The sequence below is a fragment of the Sitophilus oryzae genome, unplaced genomic scaffold, assembly GCF_002938485.1.
Source record: "Sitophilus oryzae breed Bouriz unplaced genomic scaffold, Soryzae_2.0 scaffold_801_pilon_pilon, whole genome shotgun sequence".
Lineage (NCBI taxonomy): Eukaryota > Metazoa > Arthropoda > Insecta > Coleoptera > Curculionidae > Sitophilus > Sitophilus oryzae.
In genome coordinates this window covers 2,349,354-2,370,081 of record NW_022147419.1, presented here as the reverse complement: position 1 = coordinate 2,370,081, position 20,728 = coordinate 2,349,354, and the positions used below count along the sequence as shown (strand labels likewise).

Here is a 20,728-nt window from a genome sequence, read left to right as displayed (position 1 = left end):
TTGTAATATTTTAATCAAATATATAATTTGAATTATCACTAACCTGGTTTTTCCTTAATCAAATAGTACACCTCCTGAGCTACAGCATCTTCTGACAAGACGTCCCAAATACCATCGCATGCCAAAACAAGAAAATCTTCACCTCCGTCCAATGGAATCTCTCGGACATCCGGTATCGCTATGACGTGAGGCTTATAATCAGCGTCGCCTAGACAACAAAAATAACAGTAACTACTTCTACTGTGCATCTAATAATTTAGTACCTAACCTAAACTACAGTTAGAAGAGCCTAGAGATTACAAACAAAAATAAGACTGGATGCAAACCAACTTAACCAGAATTTAAAAATCAGAAACATTAATGCTTAACTAATTACTATTTTTTCCCTAATTCTGTATTTCGGATTCTGTTTGTTCGCACCTCAGATATGCCCTTCCATTGTGGGGTACGTGTTGTGCGACTCAATTTGACCGCATTTTCAAGCTCCAGAAGAGAGCTGTTCGATATTCACTGGGACTAAACAGCAGAACTCATTGCCAGGACTTTTAAAAAATTAAAAATATTACTCATCCTTCCTTATTTATATTTGAATCCGTTTGCCTAATACGTAAGCATGTATCAGCTTCTCAAGAAAGGCCATCTCACACTTATCCACTCAGGAACGCGGAGCAAGATCTTTATCTACCTACCCCACGCTCAGTGTTAGTTAAAAGTTCAATATTATACAACTCTAAAAAAATGCACAATCACCTGCCATTTAAAATCAAATCCATAACATCATTTTCTTCATTTCGCAAAGCATTGAAATCCTATTTACTAGAGAAGGCTTTCTACGCCGTAAATGACTTATATTTTGATAATCGAATTTGATCTATTACTATATTTACTATAAACTTACTAAATATTTTTGAATCTTATTTTTATTTTTTTATTCTTTGACATTGTAAACATTTATAATAAATGTATATTTTAAACAATAAGACTGACAATGTAATTTTGTATACTTGTTTTGTATTCTCTTTTGTTTGTTTACTTTACCTTTGTGTAAATTTTTAATTTTTAACCTCTGTTAAAATTTGTTGACAATAAAAGCATTTATTTATATACACTCATATTTTTCATAAATGTTAATAAACTTCACAGAACTTTCTTTTAACCATTTACTAATAAAATACTGAGCCACACTGTATACATTTAATGGATTTAAAAGCGGCTGTTTAAGATACAAGAGGATTATCAATAGATTCGTTGAGATATCATTTATTTAATGCACTATACCATGGAGAAAGTTAAAGAGTAAATTAAACTACATTAACAAAAGTTCAATTAAACATTTCGAATATAAAAATAGACTTACCGATTGCTCTAGAAACGGCGAGTTGTCCGTTAACTCTCCACGTACCCCACAACATCATAACACAGCCACCAGCTTCGTCAATTCTTATCCTTTCATCCTACAAAAGAAAGACAAACAAACATTAAATATGCGTAACACACTTTTTGCTAAAGTCTGAGTTTTTTTCACTCAATTTTTTTCACGTTTGTTCAACAGCTAAACCCCGCTCGAAAAAATTAAATAAAAAGAGTTTGGGGAGTTTAGGTCAAGTTAAATCGCAAGGAAAGAACATTAGATAAAAAGTTCTTGTACAGAAGTAAAAAAGCATCATACCTCTCTGTTGTTAATTTTACCTAACAAAACCATAAACGTCATAAAATTTCAATAAATAAAAACAAAATGTAATCAAATGTCACTTGAAAACAAGAAGCAGGTGACGCTTTTGATTTTTTACCAATTAATAATATTTAGGCACTTTTTTCTACTTACACATATCATAGAAGATAAAAACATACCATGGATTATTAGTTTTTGTTTTGACTACATGTCTCTGCTGTTAACAAGGAAAAAAAAACAGAAAAAAAACTGTACACAACTGATTTACAATATTTTTTTAACCCGTCTTGTCGCACTCTTAATAACAACTTTGACAATTGTGGCCATGACAACGGAAAAAATTGAAAAGCACAGCCACCTAATCTAATTCTACTGATACCAATGCCTGAAAATTATTGATGGCCAATGCTTTTCTTATGGAGCTGGGCGATATTTAGAATAAACCCCATAAAAATGCATTGTACCGTATGATCGAAAAAAAACGGCGTTCAGTTGGCTTGGAAATGAACATATTATAAAGAATGATTTTTTTTAAACGAATAATAAAATGAAATACCTACCGTATTATTTTGTAATAAAAATACCTTAAAAACCTTCTAAATTTTTATAGTATCATAAGTATGATCATATCTTATTGTAAGTATTATGATAACATTATTTCCGTCCAACAATTTAATAAAATATGATCGAAAAAAAAACAGCGTCAGGGATAGCTCGGAAATGAAGATGGCTGTCATCTATACTAATATATAAAATCCTTAAATGACTGACTCACTGATTAATCACGATCCTGCTCAAACCACTCAACGTAAGAAGCTCAATTTTGGCATACAGGTTGATTTTAGAGTGTAGGTTCGATAAGAAGGGATTTTTCGAAATTCCAGTTCCAAGGGGGTGAAACCACCCCTCAAATATTACAATATTTTTTATTTAAAAAACCGTCAAGTTTCCGAAAAAACGCTTAAACACGTATATTTTATTTTGTTTTTTTACATATTTTAAAATTTTTTTAAAATGTATACAGGGTGTTTCGAAAAACTGGCCATTGATTAATCACGACCCTGCTTAAAGTGCTTGACGTAAAAAGCTGATTTTTGGAAAACGGATTGACTTTAGGGTGTAGAGGTTCGATAAGAAGGGATTTTTCGAAACTCGAATTCTAAGGGGGTGAAACCACCCCTCAAATATTAGAATATTTTTTATTTAAAAACCGGTGAGTTTTTTGGAAAAACTCTTGAACACGTATATTTTATTTTGTTGTTTTATATATTTTAAGATTTTTTAAAAATTTATACAGGGTGTTTCATAAAATATGACCATTGAGTAATCACGATTCTGCTTAAACTGCTTGACGTTTAAAGCTGGTTTTTGGCAAACGGATTGACTGTGGGGTGTAGATGTTCGATAAGAAGGGGTTTCTCGAATCTCAAATTCCAAGAGGGTGAAAACACCCCTCAAATATTACAATATTTGTTATTTAAAAAACGGTTAGTCTTTCGGGAAAACGCTTGCACAAGCATAACTTATTTTGTTTTTTTACATATTTTGAAATTTTTTAAAAAATCATACTGAGTGTTCCAAAAAGTTGGGTAATTGATTAATATGATTAACCATGATTCTGCTTAAACTGCTTGACGTAAAAAGTTTATTTTTGGCAAACGGATTTTTCGAAAGTCAAATTCCAACGAGATCAAACTACCCCTCAAATATTACTAAGTTATATAATAATATCGCCATATTGTTTTTGCTCATGCTGACATAAATGTGAGAAAATTTTATCCAGTTTGTATGTTAATGGAAATTCTTGCTTTGCTTTATCATCACCATTACAAATGATTAATTCGAGGCGAACGAAGTCGCAGATACACGCTAGTTTTATATGTAAAGTTATATGGGAAATGTCATTGATTGTCATTTTCAAGCCAACTTGACGCCGTTTCTTCTATCATACAATATTTTTTATTTAATGTTTTAACTAGGTATACCGTCAAGTTGGCTTGGAAATGACAATCAATGACATTCTCCATATAATTTTACATATAAAATAACAGAAAAAGATCTTCATTTCATAGCCATCGCTGACGCCGTTTTTTTTTCGATCATATTTTCCGTCCAACAATTTAATAGAATACGATCGAAAAAAAACGGCGCCAGCGATAGCTTGGAAATGAAGCTCGCTGTCATTTTATATGTAAAATTACATGGGAAATGTCATCGATAATCATTTCCAAAGCAACTTAACGCCGTTTTTTCGATCATCCGGTATTTTAATTGTTTTTTTTTAATTTAATCTATTTTACTAGTTATACCGTATGATCGAAAAAAAACGGCGCCCAATTGGCCTGGAAATGACAATCGATGACATTCCCCATATAATTTTACATATATGACAGCGATCTTCATTTCATAGCCATCGCTGATGCGTTTTTTTCGATCATATTGTATTATGTATTTATATCGTTTTACAAACATCTTGTCAAGGTGTATGTGGCGCCATCTGTCGGAGAAGCGAGAATCTAAACCGCAACGTTTATCGGTGGTTGAGGATTATCTGAGAACATTGTTGAGGCGCCATCTCTTAATCAAGTAGAAAAGGAAGCGAATCAGGCGGCGGAATTTACTAGTAGGACGCAGAAAGTACCGATAATTTTAGAAGGTTCCAGAAACAGTCGGTAGAGTATATAAAGGCATATAAGAGTTGGCCATATAAGTCAGTTGAGCCAGTTGGAAATTTAAAAATACACCGTTTTAAATTGTGAATCGCAACAATTTGGCGAAAGATTTTATAAACAGTTATTTGTGTGTTGTGATCAGTATAAATTGTGGTGTATAAAGTGAGAAAATAAATCTGTTAAGTATTTGCCTCGTTTATATATTCTTAAAGTTGTTCAACCGACTAGACAAAATGTGCTGCCAACTGGAGGACAAATCGTGAACCTTTCGGGGCGGAGTCAAAAATATCGATTATTTTCGTTATTTTCCTCAGAGTAAAGTAATAATATAGCCCCGGGTTTCTGCGAACTTTAATAATGATCAGCTGATTAAGAAATTTAAACGAAACTTTTATTTTATTGTAAATTGTGGATTATTTTTGCCTGGTATTTTAAGAATTCTAAACCGTATTAACAAAAAAATTATTATTTCGATATGTTGGTACATTATTTATAATTTATGATAATGCTAATTGCTGTTAATTAATATTTAAAAAAAAAGTTACATACCTATTTTAATTTGATTTAATGCAGGTTTATAAAAGAATCATTTCATTCTTAGATTATTTTATTCTAAATTGAGTGCTTTACGAATTTTACGATATTTTTTTTTGAAAACATAAAACTTTTGACATTTTTGATGCCAACTAATTGGCATGGTATTATTGGTATGGTTAGTTATGTTATGGTTTTATTGAATTAGCCAAGAAAGAAAAGAATTGGCTATAACTTGTAATTTTTCGAAAAAAACATATTATACTTATATCGCTGAAAAGCTTAAAGAATGGCGTTTTTTATTAAGTCATGGTCAACTAGGATTTCCATTTAAAAAAAACATAATGTTTGTGTCATATGTCAAAAATGACAGGCTTTAGAAAAAAAACAGAAAACACAAACTCATTAGGTATGTGATTATCTACAACTTTTATCTGAAACTTTTTGTCTAAAATACCATATGATCGAATAAAAACGGCGTCAGCGATGGCTATGAAATGACGATCGATGATATTTCCCATATAATTTTACATATAAAATGACAACGATCTTCATTTCATAGCCATCGTCGACGCCGTTTTTATTCGATCATACGGCAGATTATAATGGAATTAGAGACAAGTTTTAAAATAGCCAAAATTTGTGTTTTTCGAAATATCTAGTAAGCCATGAACTTCTCCGAAAAATCCGAAAGGCGCATATTTATGACCCCACAAAACTGCAATTCTTTCCCCATTTAACCGACTCTCTATCTCCAGTAGTTTCCGAGATACCCATAGAGAACATCGTAGGAAACTCATCCTGTATAGTATTTAGAAACTAACTATTATTTTTATTTGACTAGATTAATTTGATTAATAAGACTCGATTAATTTAATTTTAAATAAATTTGATCAGATTTTTTTTTCGTATATTCTACTACCAGAAAACCAAAATTATATGATAACGCACTTTTTAACGAAGTTGAAGGAATATATAGCGTATCTATCACAATACTTAATACAATTACTACAATTAGAAGAAAAACAAAAAGAAAAAATACCCAAATACCTTCACCTACTACACATCTACAAAATAAACGAATATAATCTCTTATAAAAAGACTACACAACTACTTCTTGTATTTTACACTGAAAAAATTATAAACTTACTAATTAATCAAACAAAAAGAAAAAATAACCAAATTATCCCTTCACCTACTACTTAACTACAAAATAAATAAACTATAAAAACACTACTAAACTATTTCTGGTATTCTACACTAAACATTATAATTAAACTTAATAAAATTAATCTAATTTTACACTACAACCACTACAACTATAAAGAAATAAGAACATTTTTTAAAACTAGAAGAAACAGAACTTCGATACGAGCGATCAGTACACAGGATCAGTATAAATAGATCAAGCGGACAAAGAATATAAAATACTTTAATAATAAAAAAAATGTGCATTCAGAAAGAAAAAATATCTCGAAAATTATCCAAACATTTTTTTTTCTTATCAGTGAAAAGCATCGGCCTCGTCGGCCTTGCGGAATTTGTCGGGTATTTACAATGGTCGAATTGTATAATTACCAGCTTTTATAGCATATCTAATAGACAAAAAGTATCTGGTCGATTAGTAACCAGTTGGCACGGTCCGAAAATTATCGATTTTTATTTTCTCTGTTTTTATTGGTCGCTTCAAAATTCAGAGTAACAAAAAATATTTTTCTGTAGTAAAAGACTGTGAAATACGCCCCGCCATCTGGTGCTTTACATCCATAAACGTCTTAGGTTGAGCTACTTTAAAAATTCATATACAAGGGTATTTGTATCGTGAGTTTAAAATCTATCAAAACAAATCACGGATTTGTAAACAATCTACTTACCTCTCTGCATGGTTTATGTGGATTAACACATTGCATTACCCTACCCTGGTTAACTAGTATTGCTTGTGAATCACCCACCCAAGCTATGTACAAAACTTTTTCTTTTGGCCGTAATAAGGCAGCCACGGCTGTCGTACCACTGCTTAGGCTCTAAAAAATAACAAATATTTTTATTACTTGTAACATTCAAGTTCTAATGCCTGATTAAAAAAAATCAGTATTAAAAATATATGTTGTGTGTCACTTATTGACACAACTCTAAACAATGAATAGATGAAGGAAACAAGTTTAGATTGGAATGCTCGGCTTGCCGCCAAAACCTATAATTGTTTTGGAGCGCATACGTTGTAGGGCGCTGCTATAGCGCTTGCTAAGAACAACCGCAAACAAGAACAGAAATAATTTTCTCTTGTCGAGGACAGAATCTTCAAAAAATATAAAATCTTTCAAAATTTAAACCGCCCCACGGTGGGGTATTAGCATGAAAAAGGCGATCGAAATTCGAAAAAGCAAATGTGTTTAAGATTTCCCAAAAAAAGGTAAATGATAAGTTAAATCATGTCTGCAATGAATGGCGTTGCTATGGGTGTGTTTAGTTGCATTCATTTGTTACAACGAAACGTCAAAGTTGTTACTTCTCACAGATAAGAGGAAAATGGCTAAATTTTATGTCTAAAATTATAAATTGTTTTTGTTCTTGTGCTCTTTTTACGTTTATATTATTGTTTTGATTGAAAATGGCTCAGCAAGCTGCAGGTATGTATTCTACAAAAAGTATTATTAATTTTGATATTCTCTATACTAACGATTTTTTTTACAACTAAAAGTTGCGTTCAGAAAATTTGATTAAATTTGTGACATTTTTATTATACTTAGAGATTTAGTTGCGCACTTTGAAGAATTCAGCATATAATATTGTCTATATACGTTTTACTTAGTAAACACTGGGCTTTCATACAGTAAAATAAAATACTGCGACTTTTTGCGACTTTGCTGATAAAATGAGAAAAACATTCTTGGTTTCCTCTAATTTGCCAATCAGTGATATACTAATGCGAGGTGTAAACCGCGATGGAATTGTTGTGTACAAAGCGATCGCATTAGTGCCATTAGCAGTATAACACAATTTGGCATTAGTAGCGACTTTAGTGGTATGGGCATTGCTCGCGGATCACTCGTAGCATTAGTAGTACTAGTTGCGATATTACTACTGGTATTAGTGGCATTGTCCGTGGAAACACTGGAACAGTGATTTTTCTTTCTTTTTTTAGAATCGACGAATTATCCTTTATTTTGTTCATATTATTTCCTCTTTAATTGAAATTAGCAAGGTCTACATAAAAAAATTTCGATCAACTATCTGTGTCAAATACCCCACTGTGCGCCCCCATTGAAAAATACCGAAAAGTGTTTAAAGCGTTCATTTTCAAAGTAATCATTGCTATCTTGTGAGTTTAATTTAAATTTTATTTACTCAAACCCGCGATAATTGTGAAAAAGTGGCATTAAAAACTTAAAAAGCTGTGTGAACTGCAAAAACCATGGTGGATCGTGGTATAACGTCGGTTTCCAATGTTTCATGTATTTCATACATATCCTTATATAAAAAAAAGTTTCTTAAATGCAACACATTGTATTTTATTTAAAAAAATAAAAGAAAATAATAATAAATTTGAATAAATATTATTTGGCGACATAATTGCGGAAAAAGCCGAAATTATCAAAAGCTTTGGAGAGCGACCGTTGTAAGATAAGCGCCAAATAGTATTTACATTATCCTCATGGGCACTTTCCAATCTAAACTTGTTTCTTTTATCTATGGTAAAACGTACACATAACGTTTTTTTAATAAGGCTAGGCTTTATATTCAAACAAAAACTAAAGAGTTTCCTATGGACCTACCTCCACTCTGCACTTTTCTAGGAACAAAGCGTCTGTTTTACAAAAGGCATCGATTAAGGCTTGTTCGGGATTACTAATAAAATGCTTGTTTTCGGCCAAATACTGGTGCAGATGCGCAGCACTATACGCGGCTGCGTCGTGACCTGCGTGACCATCAAATACTGCGTAGTAACTGGACGGACTAGCTTCCTGCAAACAGTAAGAAAATATGGTAATTATTGGGAAAACTGGAAATCGTCCGATTTTCACCAAAATTGGTACACACCCTATTTTGAGGTTGTAGATTATAAATCTGAACTTTTTTCTTGGCGGTCTCTTACGGGTTTTTCAGAAAAACGGAATATAATGTCAACATTGAATTTTTCGTTATTTCGGTCCTATAAAGTAATAATTTCACTATATTTTCAATATATTATAGTTTATCTAAAAGCCACACTTGATTGAGGAGAGAAAAATGTCCAAGATTTTACTGAAAAACGCTTTTCTTAACAAAATAACAAAGAAAATTGAGACCAGATGGAAGTTTGACATTTCATAGATCCTTCTTTCTCTCTTCTCTGTAACAAAAGAGAGACAAATGACCTATCTAGAAATTTGAAAATTTACAACGTTGCCATATCTTCTATTTTTACGGGTGATTAGGCATTTTATAAATGATTTTAAATAAATTACCTATTATGAGATCTGACAATAGTTAAATATACCTACCTATATCCACAAAGTTAAGCGAAAGAGTTTTGATTGCCTTGGTTTCAACTTCTATGCGGAGGGTGTTAATCTTATTTTGTTGTTATATTATACCAAAAAAAGATTAACCCCTTCCGCAGAGAAGTTATATAAAGACTATTTATAACCACGAAGTCGCACGAAAGAGTTTTGACTGCATTGATTTCAACTTCTTTGCAGAAAGGGTTAATCTTTTTTGGTAAAGATTAACACCCTCCGCATGGAAGTTGTAACCAATGCATGGTGAATGCAATCAAACCTCTTTCGTGCAATGGTTATAAATAGTCAGATCTCATTGGTAAAATAGCAGTTATGGGAAGGAGCCGTTCTTCTGGCGACCGCCTTTCGTAATCCCAGAATGAGCGAAAAAAACACAATAAATTTAGGTTTAGCATTGGCAACGTTGCTTTAAATGCCAGAAACACATAACCCAACATTTTCAGATTGTTTACAAATTTATTTTAGCAAATTATCCTCTATTATGCATAGAATTGGTTAAAAAAGTAACAGAAAATAGCAAAAACATCATTGTTTATTGAATACCTAGCAAAATATGTGCTGGAAAACCTTAAAAATATATAAAATTAAGAAAAATTCGATATTGAAATAATTTTTCGTTTTTCTGAAAAACGGTAAAAGACCGCCAGAAAAAAAGATTCGTAATCTATGACCTCAAGATAGGGTGTATACCAATTTTGGTGAAAATCGGACGATTTCCAGTTTTCCCAATAATTACCGAAAATATATAATAAAAACTAAACACAATAATCCAACATAGTTAAGCTTAATGCTTGTTTTAGTTTCATTATAGTCTTGTTGCTGTTAGTTAGTTAGTTTTTAAACAGCCCACTCTGATTCTTTCTTGAGGATGTAAATTTCCAGCACATTAAGGACAGTCCCTGTCGTCTAACTCTAAGCTAGAAGGCTTAAAGCAGACAAGGTATTGGGATTACCGCTAAACGCAACAGCTACAAGGTAACCAACAAATTTAACATAACTATAGCAGGAAGGGAAGACTGGATAAAAGGTGTACCCGTTCAAGTTGAGGCAATCTGGTATACAGACGGCTCAAGAACGTCAGAAGACCTAGAAGCTGGAATAGTAGGGCCGAAAAATGGAATATGCACGTAAGCCTATCTAAGGATGTCACAATTCTGCAGGCAGAAATAATGGCAATCCACTAGTGTGTAGAAGAAATAAGAAGACAGCAAAGAACAAATCTTCGGTAGCCATCTTCACAGACATTGCAAGCAGCGCTAAAGGCACTCGGTTCCTCGGAGGTCGATTCTAGACTAGTGTGGAATTGTGTGTGTGCTCTAAATATATTCGGTGAGCGTAGCGATGTTAGCCTGAGTACCGGGGCACGGGAGTCACAAAGGTAACAAAAAGGAAGATAAAATGACCAAACAAGGCTCATTAATGCCATTCATAGGCCCAGAACGCTTCTGCGGCGTTGTAAAAGCAGTCACGAGAATGGTAAGAAAACGATGGGTGGCCAACAAATCTCTAGAATGGTGGAGACATTCACCAAGGCAAAGACAGGCGAAAAACTTCATTCATTTCAGACCTGAAAAGCAGACAGAAAGACAGTCAAATATGTAGTGGATCTACTAACAGAGCATTGTATTTGTAGTGAATCTACTATCAGAGCATTGTAAGCTGAATAATGATCTAAAGCTATATTATGCAAGTTCTGTCAATCTAAAGAAATGACAGGACACATTTTATGTCGGTGCGACAACCTGGCAAATGTCCTGTGCTCGGTAATAAGCAATGATATATAGGTCATTGCCAGATAGCTACATGGAGGTCTGTGGGAATGACCTATCTCCACGGTACTCCAATGTCTCCTCTACTAGATGATGATAAGACAATGGCAAAGTGGTATACGAAGGGTTGAGTCTCACTCGCGTATATATCCCATACCTATTCAGTACCACTGCGCAAGTATATAGCCTTCAGTCGGCTTTTATATTAAAAAACAAAAGATTCACCACCAAAAAAAGGGAAAAAAGGCAACCAAAACTCCTTCGTGCAACTTTGTGTCGATAGACAGTCAATTTTTATTCGCAAGAGCCTCGGCTACTATCAAATTTTCGCCACTGAACGTCAAACTGTCGTGCAAAATATATACGAATAGATGTGGGATATAGAAGCGAATGTTGAGTCTTTAAGTTATGAGGCTTTATACCACTGAAGAATGTAATCTAGAGTTCAGCAGACCATAATATAGATCTGAAGGTCGCAGTGGACTAGACCTAAAATCTAATCCAATCTAACACCACAGATTTTACAGATTATAAACTTTGTTTTTTCTTTATTGTTCTTCGTGGTTCCAGTTTTCGGAATCGGGCACTAGTTAGGTTACTAGTTTGCGCACATAGCACGCCCACTTATGGCCTGTCAAATTGTGCACAGCGCCTGACCGGCACGGTTATTAGAGAGATATCGGAAAACAGAATAGCGTCATGCAGTATTTACGCGTACCTTATCATGGTTACGATATGCGCGAGTCAATTTTTAACGCAACACCCGCTAATAACGTTACCGCCTGACGTAATTTGCGGATGTAATTCGGCGTGTGCAGGTATTTGACAACCGGGGCCGGCCGGCGAGATCTTTTATTTTAGGTTATGTTTGAATTGTTTTGAATTATTACTTTAGTTTTATTAGGTAATTTGATATTTAAGTAGCTGGGATTAGTTTTGATTAAATAAATATGGCCCAAAATATGGATTCCACCTCTTCCAATATTAAAGAACCTATAAAGAGGCTTAGGTTTACAGCAGATGACGACTTAGCCCTTCTAAGAGAATTTGTTGCTTGTTGCCCTAAACCCACTAGCAGACGTTGAACAATAAAGCACTGGAAATAAGCACTTTAGCCCTTTAGTTTTAAAATACCTAGTAAACAAAACAATTTCAAAGTTTTAAATTCAAAGTTAGGTTAAGTTTAAATAGCGGACGCGACGCGAACAGAATTCTTTCCGATCCGATAACTATAAATGAAGAGAGTTAATAGCACCTCACGTAAAGGAAATAACACCTGGACTTATTAACGTCCTTGCAGGCTATTCGGTTTAGCGATATCTCTCTATTACGCTGTTTATTATTATTTTACGCGAGTTTATTTTTGCGCACAGGAAATTTTACTCGTTTGCACATCGTCTTAAAAAACAATTTTCGTACAACGAATTAGGGACAAGATTTTTATCTGTATACTTATAGGAGACCTAATCTGTGCTAACACCAAAGGTTCCAACCTAAATCATTCAATCTGTATACTGTGTATCTCTTATTACCTGAATATTGAACATAGTGTTTAAATCGTGTATTGCTACGTGTCTGTCTTCCATAGTTCTTCTCTTGTTCCTCGCTGCACATATACTGGTTTCGAAGTAAGTGTTTGTAGGCCCGGGTAAGGAACACAACATGCTGTTGTCCGTGTATCGGAGACAGACTTCGTTAGTTTTCGCCATGACGGCTTGCATGAGTTTGAGGGGTTCGTAAGCTGTAACAAATAAGAATTGAGTAAATATGACTTGACTTGTTCAAGTTTAGAGGCATATTTAACAGAGCTAATGTTTTTTAACAGGTTAAATGTGTTAGACAAAGATCAAACTTCACTGTCAATAATTTCAAGTGTCAAGTGTGATTTGCGAAGATATCAGAAGATTCGATGTCTGAACAGAATCAGACCCCCCGTCTGATCATGGATCATTAATACACAGCATCCCTATGGATCAGACTAGCTCCATTGTAACAAAAAAAAAGGGTTATACTTACTGGGTAATATAATATTGTTTATACCGGTTGCGCCTCAAAAGTGGCTCACCCCTATAACTTTTGTATAATTTCAGATAAAAAAAAATAGACTTGGTATGTTAGTATATGAGATAAATCAAAATTGATTGGCGTGTTCCTGGCGTGTCCCCTATAACTTCTTTATTTTTTCAGATAGAACTTTTATAAAAAATTTTCAAAAAAAAAGATTTGGTATGTTAGTATATGACATAAATTGGGATTGATTGACGTATTCAATTGTTTTCCGTCACTTCCTGTTTCACCGGAAATGACTACAACTGTTGATTTTTAAATGACACCCATGGTATTTTTTTACTTTATTTGATAGGAAATTACATTCTGAATAGAATGACATAGCATATGGCGACTTTTGACATTTTCGATTAAAAAGAATAGCATTTTAATTTTAATCCAGAGTAACGACAATATGAGTGAAAATACCAAGTGTGTGATACTAAATTATTCGTAAAAAAAATATTTTCTCAAATATGCTGAGCCACCCTCGTTCCATTTGAAAAAATTGAGATATGATTAAAAATACGATTCGGGCATCTTTTAACCGGCAAGGACAAAAGACGAAAAGCATTAGACGATAAAATCTATTTTTCCAAGGCTCCTTGATTAAAAATTAGTGTTCGTAACACAGCCTCTAGCACTCTAGATTGAAATTTAAAATACGATTTTTTTAAGCGAAAATGTCAAAAGCTGACATATGATATGTCATTCTATGCAGTGTTTTTCTATTGAAAAAAGTAATAAAATACGGAGGGTGCCATTTAAAAATTAAAAGTTGCAGTCATTTTCGGTGAAACAGGAAGTGACCGAAATTAACTGAATAAGGCCAATCAATCTTAATTTATGTTATATACTAACATACCAAATCTCGTTTTTTTTTATCTGAAAAAATAAAAAAGTTATAGGAGTGAGCCACTTTTGAGACGCACCCGGTATATACAGAGTACCAAAGATACTCTAAAAATGTACAAGATATGTATCAAGTGAGGGCTCTAAAAGCTTTCAACGGCTGTAACTTGCATAGGAACTTTTTCTTTTATTTTTATCTCTAGTACCCACTGAAATTTGGTACACTATTTTTCTAAACCCTGTATATAAACTTTTAAAATGTCGTATGTAGTTGCTAATTTTTTAAAATTTAAAATTATCTTATAGATTGTGATGAAGTAAATCTATGAATAAATGCACCAAAAATATCTGCATAGGATTTTTAATTATTATGTGAAAAAAAACCAAGTTAAAAAAATTACAAAAGTGATAAAAAAAGGTATCTTACTTTTAATATATTGATATTTAGAAATAAACAACACTTTTAAAAGAATCAATGGCGATAAAAAATGAATGCAAAATTCATAATTATGTATGCAGTCAAAAACCAGTTAACCTATGTTTTGAAAAATACTCAAAAAAATAACAATACTGTACTTATTAGTTACTTAGCACTATTTAATGAAAATATTAACTAAATTCAAAGCAAAACCACACAGAGGACTTTATGCGCTTGTTATGATGCCTACTATTGCAAAATAGTACATGATAAGATATCAATAATTGCGAAAAAAGTAAATTAATACACTCTTAAAATATCTTGTTTATTATGAATTAATAAAAATAACGAGAATAGTAGGTAGTAGGTAAATTACCAATTTTAACTCATTTTATGCATTGCTTATTACTCGTTATAAGCTGAGGACGAGCCTACAGATACCAATAATAAATTTAACTAAAATTTCAAACTTATAAACAGTAATGACACAGCCTATTTATTAGACAGCCAGTCGAGTTACGATCATTTACATGCAATTTTGCGTACCTACCTATATATTCACTTATCTTATGTAACAAGTGAGATTCTGATTGAAACTAAAAGCGTTATGATATGATGGAAGGATAGCAAACTCGACTGGCTGTCTAATGAATCGGCTGTGGTAATGATTCATATTTTTTAAGCAAAGACTTTTATAAGAAAATACTTACCGTTGTCTGAAGTACTAAATCCATAGTTTAAGGGGTGTTTTTTACAGGCTTTTCTTATTTCTTCGATGATAATTTTAATGAGAGGTGAATATAAATGAGGTGGGCATTGCCTAGAAAGAAGAATTAACGTTTTTAGTATATTATAGGAAAATATTAATAAATAAAAAATGAAGTGTAAAATTTTATGTATTGTGAACATTAGGAACATTAGTAAAGATACAAATATGATAGAAAAAAACAAAGGGCGTCAGCGGTGGTTATGAAATAAAAATCGCTGTCATTTTTTATATGTAAACTTATATGGGAAATGTCATCGATCGTCATTTCCAAGCCAACTGAACGCCGTTTTTTTCGATCATACGGTATTATTATAGGTAAAATTAAAATTAATATCGTTACATCGTTAAATAAGCTAATAAATAGTAAAATATATACTCAACCATTTACTGTAGACTAAGTATATACCAAAGCATATCTCATAATCTATTTTTTAAGTCCTACACATTATTAAAGTAGATTCACGATCCTATACATAGGATGTCCCAGAAATAAGTGTAAGTATTTTAACTGATAATAGAGTTCAACCCCAGAAACACGCGTTTTTTCACTTTCAACCCCAGAAACACACGTTTTTTTTAGATTTTTTTTAAATTTTTAGTTAAAAAACATAATTTCTTGATAATACGGCAACATAGGTATTAGATTAAATTACAAGGAAGAAAATCCAGAAAAGATCCAGTGGTTCTCAACATTTTATGGAAATTTACATTTTTTTTTTTTGGAAATTTACAAAGTAAAATAACTCCGTTATTTTGGACTTATTTGAAAAACGATAAAGAGAAAATATGTTTCTTTTATCGAGATCTACCGCCCCTTAAAATACTTGCACTTATTTCTGGGACACCCTGTATAAACCGAAATAAAAGTGTGAAATCATAAAATATCTTTATTTCCGCCAAAAGCATTTAGGAATTACTTAAACACAAGTATGATGATATAAAGACTTGATATAAAATAAAATATCTATAGAAAAATAAACAGAAAAAATATCAGCTACAAGAAAACCAGAATAAAAGGTCAAATTATTGTCTGGCCAAGAAAGACAGCGATGCTGTTAAGAATTAACAGTCAACTATCGAGTGGTAGATGAATAGTTGGTCTAATAACTATTTCTTGACTATATTGCAGACTAAAGACTACCAAATGATGCTTCTGAAACTTAGGAGACGAGCGCTTACCTTTAAATGAGTTTTTACAAAACACTAGAAGCGTTGATTGAAAGAATTAGCTCAAAACCTGTCCGAGATGAAGCTGGCGTTACCGTCAGCCTGTCCGAGAATTCCGAGATTTAGTTTAGCTCTGCGCCGCTGCGCGCTGATAGTCGTTTATAGCGGATAAAGAATACTGTACCGTAGTTCTGCTTTCAGTCGACAGAGTGAGTAGTTGCCGGAGACAGTGTTGCCAGAACTACTGATTAATCCGTAGATTTACGGATTTTGGGTAAAGTACGTTAATAATACGGATTTTCTATCATTAAATATTTTAATATATTATATGATTAAACAAAGAACGGCGTCCGAGCTGGCTTGGAAATGAAGATCGCTGTCATTTCATATGTAAAATATTATGGTAAATGTCAATAATCGTCATTTCCAAGCCAACTAAACGACTTTTTTCGATCAACAGACATATTCAGTACCTATAAAAGAATTTTTATTTTTGTTGTTTATTCTATGTTTAACACGGATAAATTTTCAATACATAAACGCGGATTTTTCATCCAAAGATATTTTCGTCAAACGTATTACAGATATTACACATTTTAATATGGCAACACTGTCGCTTTCAGATCCACACCGTCTTCGGTATGCCTTCGCTGGCCTAATTAGAGAAAATAAGTGTTTTATGCGTTGGTTGCAGAACGATTGGTGGCTCAACCGTACATCACTTGAGACGCAAGGGGAAATCAAATCAGCCTTGTCACGAATTCGCCCATTAGGTTGCCTAACTTCACAATTCTTTCAATCAACGACTCTACGCAGTGGTATTTCACAAAAATAACTATTTTTTAGATTTTTGGCTTTTAAAGTTTAGATGTGTTATTTTTTTAGCATCTATTGTTATCTCTGAAACTTTACCAATTCACCCAGAAAAAAAGATAACAAATTATTTTTTTTATCTTAGAAATAAAACTACCAATTAATTTTCATAATTTATTTATTAAAATAAAACAAAAACACGTCATTTGCGTTCAAGAGTTCACAAGAAAAACATGCACAAAATTTCTTTAACAATGAGATATAATCATATCCACAAAATAAATATTAAAAACACTGTAGTATAGAGACTACCTCGTTTAATTTAAATGGCACAAAATATGAATATATAACAGAACAAAATAACAAACAAAAACATTTTTACATACACCAATTAAAGAATACAAAATTTAACACATTTTTGAATACATAAAAAAAATAACAAAAAGAAATTGAACAAACAATTTTTAAATATCAGATTAAAGATTTGGCACGACTATTCGAAAATATAGGTACCTATAATAACAAAATGTAAAGACTGTCCTACGAGTACAAGAGGATACATGACAGCGATACAGTTGTCTGTCATTTTCATTCACTGTCATTAGTCTGTCGAAATTTTCGCAGACTCCTTGGACAATCTTTACCTATAAAATAATTCAACAAAAATGCCAAAATTTAAGAAAATATATTATTTGTGATTGTGTGTTATTGATATTTTTAATATAGTCCAGACATTATGTAAGTATATGCATATTAAAAAAAAATAACTATGTAATATGTAAAATCTATACTTATGCCCAAATTAAATATTAATTTTTGATATTTTCTATATCAATTTTTAATAAATAATAATGATTATTAATGATAATACGTGGGTTGATCGGACATATAACAACTTTTCAACAGCCACTCTGACGCCTTTTTTTCTATAGTGTTTATATAATTTGACTGGACTAATAACTCTGACAAACCAAATAAACTAACAATAACCACAACCACAGATATTTTTAATAATATCTACTCTTTTGTATTATCACAAATAAAATTTTTGTTGTTTCTGAAATAATGCTATAAATCTAAACGCAATTAAATAATATTTCTTTAGATTTCTAGTCTCCTTTGTAACATTTCACAACAAATCACAATACGAAACAACACTTTTACGTCAAATTTTTTCCTTTTTTTTTCTAGAAAACGCGTGCAAGATAGACTTTTTTACAAGTTTTTTTCACAGGATTGAAGCTGAAGAAACAACATTCAATTGGAAACTATTTAAAATTATTTTTTTATTTGTTAGAACTACTACCCTGCTTTAATATTTCGCACATTTTAACATTAGAAACTAAATCAATTAGTATCTCCTTATTTTGTCAAGATAATGTATTTATTTCTTTAATTAATGTACTATAAAAATATAATCCCATCCCTTCCATCAAATACCATGCGATTTTAAAGAAATAGACAGTGTGATTTTTCAAAAAAACAAAATAAAGCTACATAAAAAAGAATACAGAGACTGTAACACTTTACACGAATTTTGAAAAATGACAAGAAGAAATGGTAACATGAATACAGGATTTAATTTAAGATCGCACGGTATTTATTTAATTATACTATAATGGTCAATAACAAAAGGTTGTTAAATCTCCATTTTGATTTTAAAATTTTAAATATACCTAACATGTTTTTTTTTTCTGTTTTGTTAGTATACCTTGTTAAAAATCTAATTTAACGCTAGATTTAAAGTTACTTATAATTCAGTACCTCAATTAAAAATAAAAAATATACAGAAAGCATCGATTTATTACAGATTTTGTTTCTCTCTAATATATTCTAATTAAATTTGCAAATTTATTTAAATAAAATTAGGAAAAGTTTCTAGTACGAAATTATTTTTTGTACTAAATTGAAAATAACAACAATAAAAAATATACACAGCCCTGATCAAGTTAAATTCGTTTTTTAAATTAGATTCAAGATAACTGACATTATTTTCTAAACTTAAAAAAATAATTCTAATGGTAATATTTCAAGTTTTCAAAATCACAATCACATTTAAATTTCGATATCAACCAAATTCAGATCTTCTTTCAGGACGCTAAAACAATTAACAGCTTAAAATATCAAAAAATAATTATACTGTAAATCAAAACAAATTAACATTTAAACAAATCATATTTAAAATATTTAATATTTACCATTGAAGAATAATTATTCCAACTTATCTCAATATCGAATTTTACCATAGATAGAAACATACCGTACAGGTTTCTCCTTTTTGAAAGAAATATTCAGAGAAAGAATAACTTTAATTACTAAAATTATAGCTAAAATAAAAATTAAGAAATGTTGACACTGAACTAAAAAAAATAGCAACACGTTTAACATAATGAGAAATTGAGAGCAACACAGAGTGACATTGTGTTAGTTTGCCTGTTGTCATATTTATTTATTTCAAATGGCATACGTCATTTTGTCATGGCAGTCACAACATGGTCACAACGGAAAAGGTTTTGATGCAAGATTATGAGATCAAAAAGTTTTAAAAATCTATTAGAGAACAAAAATTCTTATGGAAAATTACTTATAATATTTTTAACTATCAAAAACTAAGCCCACTTGATCACAAAAATTTTAATTATTACAACCTCGTAGTTTTTTAAGCATACGAAAAAAAAGGGCGTCAAAGACGGCTGGTTAATGACAATCTATGATAATTTCGGCGAGGTCAAGCCCTAGACGTCATTACTTGACCCGTACTGTTCGACCATAAGAAGGTTGTAATTTATTTTTATACTGAGTAAAAATGGGTTTTAAATGATTGGTAGTATAAAAATCGAGAAAAAAAATCTATTTTTTTATTCAAAATAGATTTGTGCATCTGGAAACCTTCTATCCTTTTCTAATCTTCCTACAATTAGTGTTAATTTAGATAAGTTTTATCTCAATTTTTAGTAAATGAGGTCTTATGTCTTATCATGGATTGTCAATCCCCAGCTATCTTTGACGCCGTCTTTTTTCTATCAGACGTCTTCTGAACCGTCGTAGAACTGTGATGCGTATGCGCAGAAGGAAGTATGAAGACATTATTTAATTTGCGCATGCGCTGCAGAGTTGTAGGACGGTTCAGAATCGGTAATAACAAGAACCCGAACAAAGCTTTTATTTCATAGTATACGTCATTTAGTCATGGCAGTCAATGACTGCCATGACATGGTTAGATCAAAAACTCTTTGGTCATGACATGACCAAAGAGTTTTTGATGCAAGATTATGAGACCAAAAAGTTTTAAAAATAAATGATAGAACAATTAAGGAAAATTACATTACTATAATTTTTTTAACTGTCAAAATTTAAGCCCGCTTGTTCATAAAACTTTTTAATCACTACAACCTCCTAGTTATTTTTAAACATAATATAGATGTAACTTTATAATAAAAAAATTGACAACATAATCAAAATCAAACAAAAATATCATTAGTGCTTTAATAGAAAACATAAATAAGAAATAGT

General features: G+C 31.7%; 1 protein-coding gene across 2 annotated transcripts in view; it reads right to left on the bottom strand.

The window, feature by feature from the left end:
* LOC115888567 (SH3 domain-containing protein C23A1.17-like) overlaps positions 1–20,728 on the bottom strand; it is a 316,006-nt gene that overhangs the window by 289,347 nt on the left and 5,931 nt on the right. For both annotated transcript variants that reach the window (XM_030908326.1, XM_030908327.1), the window contains exons 2-7: positions 15,177–15,286; positions 12,683–12,891; positions 8,656–8,844; positions 6,754–6,903; positions 1,358–1,454; positions 44–208 (exon numbers count right to left, since the gene is read on the bottom strand). In XM_030908326.1, coding sequence (XP_030764186.1) covers positions 44–208; positions 1,358–1,454; positions 6,754–6,903; positions 8,656–8,844; positions 12,683–12,891; positions 15,177–15,286 — 920 coding nt within the window. The remainder of the gene's footprint in view (positions 1–43; positions 209–1,357; positions 1,455–6,753; positions 6,904–8,655; positions 8,845–12,682; positions 12,892–15,176; positions 15,287–20,728) is intronic.